This window comes from Pygocentrus nattereri, chromosome 6 (genome assembly GCF_015220715.1).
Source record: "Pygocentrus nattereri isolate fPygNat1 chromosome 6, fPygNat1.pri, whole genome shotgun sequence".
In the NCBI taxonomy this organism is placed as follows: domain Eukaryota; kingdom Metazoa; phylum Chordata; class Actinopteri; order Characiformes; family Serrasalmidae; genus Pygocentrus; species Pygocentrus nattereri.
In genome coordinates, this window is record NC_051216.1 from 2,427,236 (window position 1) to 2,436,180 (window position 8,945).

The 8,945-nt window shown below is 41.8% G+C and overlaps 1 protein-coding gene across 4 annotated transcripts; it reads right to left on the bottom strand.

The window, feature by feature from the left end:
• Positions 1-293: 293 nt before the first annotated feature.
• Positions 294-7,211, bottom strand: LOC119263558 (gastrula zinc finger protein XlCGF7.1-like). 4 transcript variants are annotated; one of them, XM_037538991.1, is made up of 4 exons: positions 7,091-7,211; positions 6,584-6,713; positions 2,399-3,414; positions 294-563 (listed from the first exon to the last, which is right to left on the bottom strand). In XM_037538991.1, the coding sequence occupies exons 3-4, from the start codon at positions 3,308-3,310 to the stop codon at positions 528-530; spliced, it is 948 nt and encodes a 315-aa protein (XP_037394888.1). In that variant the 5' UTR covers positions 3,311-3,414; positions 6,584-6,713; positions 7,091-7,211; the 3' UTR covers positions 294-527. The 4 variants fall into 4 exon arrangements, with proteins under 4 accessions (XP_037394888.1, XP_037394887.1, XP_037394885.1 ...); XM_037538990.1 differs by lacking the exon at positions 294-563 and having other exon boundaries at positions 2,029-3,414; positions 6,592-6,713; XM_037538988.1 differs by lacking the exon at positions 294-563 and having other exon boundaries at positions 2,029-3,414.
• Positions 7,212-8,945: the final 1,734 nt, after the last annotated feature.

Genomic DNA, 8,945 nt, shown 5'->3' on the forward strand with positions numbered 1-8,945 from the left:
GTGCAGTGAGTGACATGCTGGATTAAAGCACATGATCCAAGAACAGTGAATGATCCAAGAACAGTTTGTGAATGATCTCAGAGTTTTCTAGCTAGTTCTCAGGTTTTCTAGCTAAATACAGGATGTGGATGTGCTCCTGTGAGGAAATGAACAGTGAGAACTTTGAGTAGCATCATTTACTAAAATTAGTCAATGGAAGTTACTGGCAATTCTGGCCATGGATGAAGACAAACAGAATCACTGTAAATTAAGAAACAATGCATTCATTGTTTTAAAAATAAGCTATTTTTCTTATTATTATTATTATTAAGTGCTATCAAGTCAGTTCTGACTCCTGGTGACCATATGACCGTGTTTCTCCAGAATGTCCTGTCGTCCGTTTGGGTCTTCAGGCTTCTGAATATCTGCTTCATGATTCCTCTGATCGTCTCCATCCATCTTGTTGCAGGTCATCCTCTTCCTCCTTTTATCTTCCACTACTTCAGGCATAACTGTCTGAAATGTGTCTTCTACAGCGTGACTGGGGCTCACATTACGATGGACTCAAGCAGAACCATGTCGTACTTAAATAGACACAGAATAAAACATAATTACATAGAAATAAAACAGAAAGCTGTAACCAACAGATCCTCAACACCCCAAACACAGAACACAAGGAATGAGTCTACAATGCTGCAGACCTGGACAGAGCAGTTATACCTTTATGCAAATGAGATCAAATATGCTGTCAGTGGTTACAGTAAACACTGTGATGGTGACCACAGGACATACAGACCAAGCCTTACACCTACATACAGTATTATGTCATCAGATCAGCCAATAATAATGAAGTTCATGAAGGTCTCCAACATCCATCCTGGCGCAGTCACTCTCCATCAGGTCCAAGACCTTCAGAGATCCTATATAAACCCAGTCACTTCATGCCACTTCTACGACTCTGGGAAGCACATTTCACACACTCCAAACAAACATGGCTCTTCAAGCGTTCTTTAGTAGGTTCTATACAGTACCATCCACATGCTTCAATGGTTTTTCAGATTGATGAACATGTTGTATATGGTGCTTTATAGAACCTTTTTGAAAAGGGTTCTGCTACTGTTAGGATGTCCAGCTTGTAACACCAGCAGAACCCTTTTTGATGCTATACTGAACCATCTACAGCACATTCTCCAACAACCTGAAGAAGCATTTCACCATGCAAAGAACCATTCAAGCATGCAAACCTTCTATGAGTGTTCATGGTTCTAAACAGAACCACTGACTTCACTACAGAACCCTTGAAGACCAAGAGTGCAGCAGTTTGGAGACAAACTAAGAGCAAGTCCTAGACTCAGTTGTAGGAAGCTTCTTCAGGAATAATCGTTCAGAAAACAAGGAAGGACAAGGAAACAGATTCAGAGCCACACAGGCTACAGAAAAGCTGATTAATCTGCAGACACACATACATTAAATTAAGGGCCAACATAGTTATTATCATTTATTATGATATAGAATGTAGTGCTTAACAAAGTGACCAGGAGAGATCACAAAAAGAGCATCACATATGTACAAGTTAATATTTATGAGATATAATCATCACTCCTTTCATGCGTATTATCGTCCTTAGTGTTCTGAACCTTAGACTGTATACATAAACATCTTATGTACTATTGTAAAACCAAAACAAGACAAAATAATATATCATCTTATGTAAGCACATACATATAATAAGCACACAACCACAAAGACACACATATCATATAAAAGACAGGAGCTCTTTTTCTAACACGTCCTTCAGTTGAAGCTATTTAAAGCAGAATTCCACTGATTTTTCAAAACTTCTGCATAATTAACTGGTTGAGATGTAAACTTACCGAGTCAGAGCTGTTCACAGTGGTGGTGATGGGAACCAGACGTCCCTCTAAAAGCTCCTACAGAAAGTTCCTACATGAACTGGTTCTGAATTCACTGCCTGATGACTGAGACTCTGTTTTATGAGAGTTTAGAGAACTTCAACTCCATTCATGGTGGAGGGAGACATGCAGGGCGCTGTGCGGCAAAATAGTCCCCAAAGAAAACTCATTATTCCAGATTTTCCACTATTTTCCATCATCAACATTCCATATAAACTCAGAAGACTTGTGTAGGTTCTCTGGTGGTTCTGGATGGTAAATGAGGTATCTATACCCGTGTTGTTGGCATGGCAACCCCTGGTTCCCATCACCACCGCTGTAAAAAGATCTGAAAAGATGTTTCACAACAAACCCTCTGAACCTCTCTGATTACACCTCACACACTGAGTTAGTGGAATCCCCTATGAGATTATAAACATATTCATGGTAACCTGAATATCACAAAGTCATGTTTGACGAACTTGCGCGTCAACAGCGATCGACTCCCTGTTAATGCATTTATGCACCTTTAAAGTATTGGAATGCCTGAAGCTCCGCCCACAGTCAGCACAGTAATACGGCTTCTCTCCTGTGTGGATGCGCTGGTGTTTTTTGAGACTCCCTCCATCACTGAAGCTCTTCTCACACTCTGGGCAGTCGTATGGCTTCTCTCCGGTGTGGATGCGCTGGTGCTTTTTGAGATTACACCTGTTTCTGAAGCTCTTCTCGCAGTACAAGCAGTCAAACGGCTTCTCTCCGGTGTGGAGCCGCTGGTGCGTTTTCAGAGTGCCCCCATCGCTGAACCTCTTCCCACAGACTGCACAGTGGTAGGGCTTCTCTCCGGTGTGGATGCGCTGGTGTTTCTGGAGATGATCCTGCGCAGTAAAGCGCTTCCCGCACTCTGAGCAGCAGTACGGCTTCTCTCCGGTGTGAAGCCGGCGGTGTAACTGCAGACTGTTCTGCGCACTAAAACTCCGCCCACACTCTGGGCAGTAATACGGTTTCTCCCCCGTGTGAACGCGCAGGTGCGTTTGGAGATGGTTCTGCTGGTTAAAGCTCTTCCCGCACTCCAGGCAGTGATACGGTTTCTCTCCAGTGTGGACACGCAGGTGCTTCTGGAGGTTGTCCTGTTGAATGAACCGCTTTCCACACTCCAAGCAGAAGTACGGTTTCTCTCCTGTGTGGATGCGCTGGTGTCTCCTGAGGGTCCCAACGTCCCTGAAGCTCTTCCCGCACTCCGAACAGCGATGCGGCTTCTCGCCTGTGTGGATGCGCTGGTGTATTTTGAGATGACATCGCTGAGTAAAACCTTTCCCACACTCCAGGCAGTGGTGCGATTTCTCCTTCACAGCCATTTTTGGTGTTGCTCTGTACGATATGTCCGTGTGGAGGGAACCGGAGAACGTTTGCTCAACAGTGGAGCCACTTCCAGACGCCATGTTCTCACAGTCAGTCTCTGATCCAATGTGACTGTAGGGGTGAATTCAAACCGTGTAGGGAAAGGGACACCAGGAAGAGGCTTGCAACCGAACGCCATTCATTTCTGGAAAAGAGAAAAAACATTTAAAACTTGCTTTGAAACTCCACAACTGTATGATCTTCGGGATCGCTGGAGATACAGGCACTGGAGACTGTACCTAGAGCTGGGCTATATTACGATATTTAACTTTAATGTGATAAATACATTCAGATATGGTACAATATGGTTTTTTAAGCGTATCGGAGAAATCATCAGTACTTAGAAACACTTTCAACTGCATGTTTGATTATAAAGAGAGCGTAATTAGTCCTGCTTGTCTTGATTTAGTGCTGCACAGTGTGTGAAAGGTTGAATGGGAAATGGATTCAGAGTTTTTGATAGTGTTTTCAAAATGTGGTGCTATTTTGTCTGTTCTGACTTATCAGATAACATGGTGTATATATCGTGACATTGTAGATGGCAGTTCACCAGTTGAAATTCTTATTTACGTACTGCTTTGGTTACACAGGTATGCAAATAAATGCAGGTAACATGATGCACAAACAGGTCAGAACACACTGAGTCCCTCTCCTCTCATGTAGTCGACTGCAGCCTAAGGTCAGTTAGTCCAGTTTACTGTCAAAGAAGTGAAACCACACTGTATTGAGTTAATGTGGAAAACGAGTGGAAGAAAAAGCCAGTCTTTTGGGGTTAGCCATTAGCCCAGGGGTGTCTTAACTTTTTTCAAAGAGGGCCAGATCATACTGTGTCAAAATACCTGAGGGAAGAAAAAGCAAAATATTAATGCATAAAATCTGAGCTTTCTGTGAGCTACTGTGTTTATCACTGTATAAAAGACAGCTTAAGAGGAGCATTAAAACATGTCTAATGTATTAGACATACACTCACTGGCCACTTTATTAGGTACCTTGCTAGTAAAAGGTTGGACCCCCTTTTGCCTTCAGAACTGCTTTAATTCTTCGTGGCAGACTTTCAACAAGGTGTTGGAAACGTTCCTCAGAGATTCTGGTTGGTTATTTGAGTTCCTGCTGCCTTTCTATCATCTGGAACCAGTCTGCCCATTCTCCTCTGACCTCTCACATCAACAAGGCATTTTCGTCCACACAACTGACCGCTCACTGGATATTTCCTCTTTTTCGGACCGTTCTCTGTAAACCCTAGAGATGGTTGTGTGTGAAAATCCCAGTAGATCAGCAGTTTCTGAAATACTCAGACCAGCCCGTCTGGCACCAACAACCACGCCACGTTCAAAGCCCCTTAAATCCCCTTTCTTCCCCGTTCTGATGCTCGGTCTGCACTTCAGCAAGTCGTCTTGACCACCTCTACATGCCTAAATGCAGTGAGCTGCAGTCGTGTGATTGGCTGATTAGCTGTGTGTGTTAACAAGCAACTGAATATCCTAATACCTAAGTATAGTAAGTACCTAATAAAGTGGCCAGTGAGTGTATACCCATTAAAGTGTTTACTTGTTCAAAAGATATTATTTGTGAGACAAACTAAACAAAACATATAAATAGCCATTACTGTTCCATTTGCTCTGATAAGAAGTCGGTGCTGTGAGACTCGCAGCACTGCAGCTGCTGTAGTTCGGAGACTCCTGTGTTAGCTATTAGCCTGGCAGGGAGACTAATGGGCTCTCCATGTGCTCCGCCCACATTTGTGCTTTTACGGTTTCCCCCCATAGGAATATTTTAGATTTACTTCAGCTGTTAAATATGGTTCTTATTAAAAGTGAAGGGACATCCAGAATAATAAGCCGCTGTTAATCTACAAATAGGTTCCCTAAGTATCCAAAATGGTTTCATTTGAAAAATTCTACCATGATATGGACTGAAATCGTCAGTAATCTTAACTATACTGTAATAGAAATTTCTGGTACTGCCCTCTACTATTGTGACACATCAGGCATCGTGAGGAAACTTCCAAAGTATTGTGATAAAACTTTCTGCTGTATCGCCCAGCTCTGCGCCCAGAGCAGGCAGTGTTGGGCAGTTTTATGGAGGCAAAGCCTAGATTTGCTAACAAACGTCCAGGAAACGTCAAAAAGAGAGTGACTGTTTAAACTGCGACACATTAAATAATCTGTATTTTAACTTTATCTGTATTTATATATTGAGAAAATATTTTAACACGGACTAATGTCCCAGCATTAATAACCACAGATCTCCTTCATAGTGAAGAAAAATGGAAAAGTGTCGATGCACATTTAGAGAAACTGGGACATGCAAAGATTAAAGCTGCACGTTACAGTGAAGCTGCTGAAAAACAGATAAAAGATCAAAATCAAAACGGAAGAATCGTTTAGTTTCAGTGGTTCTCGGTTCCTGCTGTGATGGATCCCTGCCAGTCTGCGCTGCTGTTATATGTCATTATACAGGGTGAGTCAAAAGCCACAGGACACCGTTTTATCTTATTTTATTTTATGCTGTCACAAGCCTCCACGATGCGGCGCCGAAGGAGGTGTTTGTTGCGGATTTTCTCAGCAAACACAATTTGTTTGATATGACCCCAGAGATAAAAGCTGATAATAAAATAAAAAATGAAAATAAGATAAAACGGTGTCCTGTGGCTTTTGACTCACCATGTATTCAGTATTGTGGGCCTGGACTGTGACTATATTTAGAACATTCTTCTCTCTATTCTTGTTTTGCCCTACATGGTCACGTCTGTCACACCTGTCACTTGTCATGTATAGGCGGAGCCCTATAGACATGCGGCTGGTCCCCTGGTTAAGGTAGGGTTTGGATTCTTCAAGTGGATGAAAGTTCAAACGTTCAGTTTGCTGAGAGGCTGGACAGTCATTAACGAACACGGCCAAATGTCAAAAACAGAGCAGTTCAATCTCAGGGACTGTTTTTACTGCCCTGCAATGGTCAGAACCCACCAGCAGGCCCAAAGTCTAAGAGTGGCTCAGCCAGTCTGCACTAAAGTCCCTGTAGGTACTGAATAAGACTGAGACTTCAGAAGGTTAAACTGATAAGAATTCACGTCCATCAGCATTTCTATTATTATAAGTGTTTATGATGAAATGTATGTCAGTTTTAGATTAAACTATGATGTGCAAAGATCTAAACTACATTAAAAAAGGGTAAAAATATGAATATTATTATTATAGGATGCTATTTATTTATTCATTCATTCATCCAAAACACAGTTTGAAAACCACTGCATGTCTTTCCTTCTGGCAAAGAAATAAATGTGTGATGAAGAAGGTGCTGAAGTATGTTACCACCGTCTCACACATGTCTGCTCGTGGACATGGTCCTGTATGTTGATGATTTTCTTCTTGATTATAGCTGCACATCCTGACATGATCTCTCCCAGCGCTGCTTCTCAGATCTGCTCCACCTCCACATGAAATCCTAATGAAGCCCACAAAGACATGCAAATGAAGGATTTCATAGCAAAAACAATGAAGGATGTGATCCACACAGAAAAGCAGAGCAGCACTTCATATCCACATTAGTCTGTAGCATCGAGCTGCCCTCTGAATGTGCATCATTAATAGAGTTTTAGGGTAAATATCATTAATAAATCATAATAAGGCTCGTGAGTCCAGATCAACTGACAGGACGCACACAAACACAGCAAACACCAAGAACAGCAAGGCAGCCTTTGTCCTGGGAAGCTGCCTTTATATTATCTGGCATCCTTTCAAAGTTCCTCTGAGGTTCTACACCCTACTGAGAGCCATAAATCAGGTTCTACACCCTACTGAGAGCCGTTAATCAGGTTCTACCTCGATGAGAGCAGCTCCCGTTTCTCTCCTGCAGCAGCGCGGAGGCGTGGACCTCCTGACCACACCGGAGCTCCTGCTTCTCCGCTTTACTGGGCTTGGAGAAGATCACTGATATAATTAGCGCCCCCACCTGGACTGCAGGGGAAACACACTGATACAGTTAGCGCCCCCAGCTGGACTGCAGAACCACACACACGCTAGGATTAGCCAGTTAACTATACATGACCAGCCACTTCATTAAGTCCACCTCCTCGTTTCTACGCTCACTGTCCACTTTACCAGCTCCACTTACTGTATAGCTGCACTCTGTAGTTCTACAGTTACAGACTGTAGTCCATCTGTTTCTCTGATACTCTGTTACCCTGTTCTTCAGTGGTCAGGACCCCCATGGACCCTCACAGAGCAGGTACTGTTTGGGTGGTGGATCATTCTCAGCACTGCAGTCACACTGACGTGATGGTGGTGTGTACGTTGTGCTGGTACGAGTGGATCAGACACAGCAGTGCTGCTGGAGTTTTTAAACACTGTGTCCACTCACTGTCCACTCTACTAGACCCTCCTACCTCATCGGTCCACCTTGTAGATGTAAAGTCAGAGACGACAGCTCATCTGCTGCTGCAGTTTGTGCTGGTCATCCTCTAGTTCTTCATCAGTGGTCACAGGACATGTTTTATGGTAAAGATGTTAATGCTAATATTAAAAGAAAATTCATCCATTAAATTGCTTTGTTTCACTCTGACACCAATGGAGTTCTCCATTTGTAAAATAAATAAATAAATAAATTTAAGTTAAATTTTTACTTAAATTAAAACAATCCAACTGCAGTTTGATTCATATTACCTGGAATGCATCATAAAAAATATGATTTATGAAAATGCCTGAAAATGGAAAGATCGGTCTTTCCAAAAGAACTCTTCACATATCGTCACTGTCCAATGAAAAAGTCGTATCTTCAATTTTTTTTGCGATTTTTACTTTTCTGCATCATTTCAGCTCAGCCGCTGCGCTTCACATTGCACGAAAATTTCATGATGAATGGACCAACAGAAATGTTCTAAAATCACTTTTAATAAAATCTTTTTCTATTCACTTACATTGAAAGTAAAGAACGTTTCTGCCTTCTCCTGTAAAGTTACCGCTTTGGAGATATTCATTTTCTTTGGACAGTGACAGTACACTCTATAGGGTTTTAAATCTGGACTCTGACCGGCCTAAACCATCAGTACAAACCATTATATTTTGGGCTTGGGCCATTTTACCCAGGAGTGTACAGGCCAACACTGTTAAACAGGACAAACTAAATATTATTATCGCTGCTGTCGGATCAAAACCTTGTATCCCCAAAATAGCAACTTTACAGGAGAAGGAACAAACTAATTGTACTTTTAATGTAAGTCAATGGAACCAGACTTTTCTCCAAGTCATTCTGGGTCATTTCTTTTGGTCCATTCTTGACATTTACATACAATGTAAAGACGAACAGGTCTTTTCAAATTGTCATAAACTGAAAAACAAGAAAAATGGAGATACAAGGTTTTCTCTCCTCACTAACACGGACATTAAAAACAAAGCTGGAATGTCTTTATGTGCCAACGGACAAAGTATGCTTAGAGTTTAGACTTCACTTTAGAGTCACTTTATCTCAGTTCTATGATCATGTCACCATATCCCAAGATAATTTGGAGGTGAGCATGAAGTCTTTCTCTCAATAACTTCTCAAGATAATCTTCAAAATAAAGAGAGGAACATCATAAAGATACTACAAACATAAAAGCTGAAGAGACACATTTAAAGTTTCAATTTTACAGAACAGACACGCCTTCATTAGCATAAAGGCCAAAATAAGGTTACTATT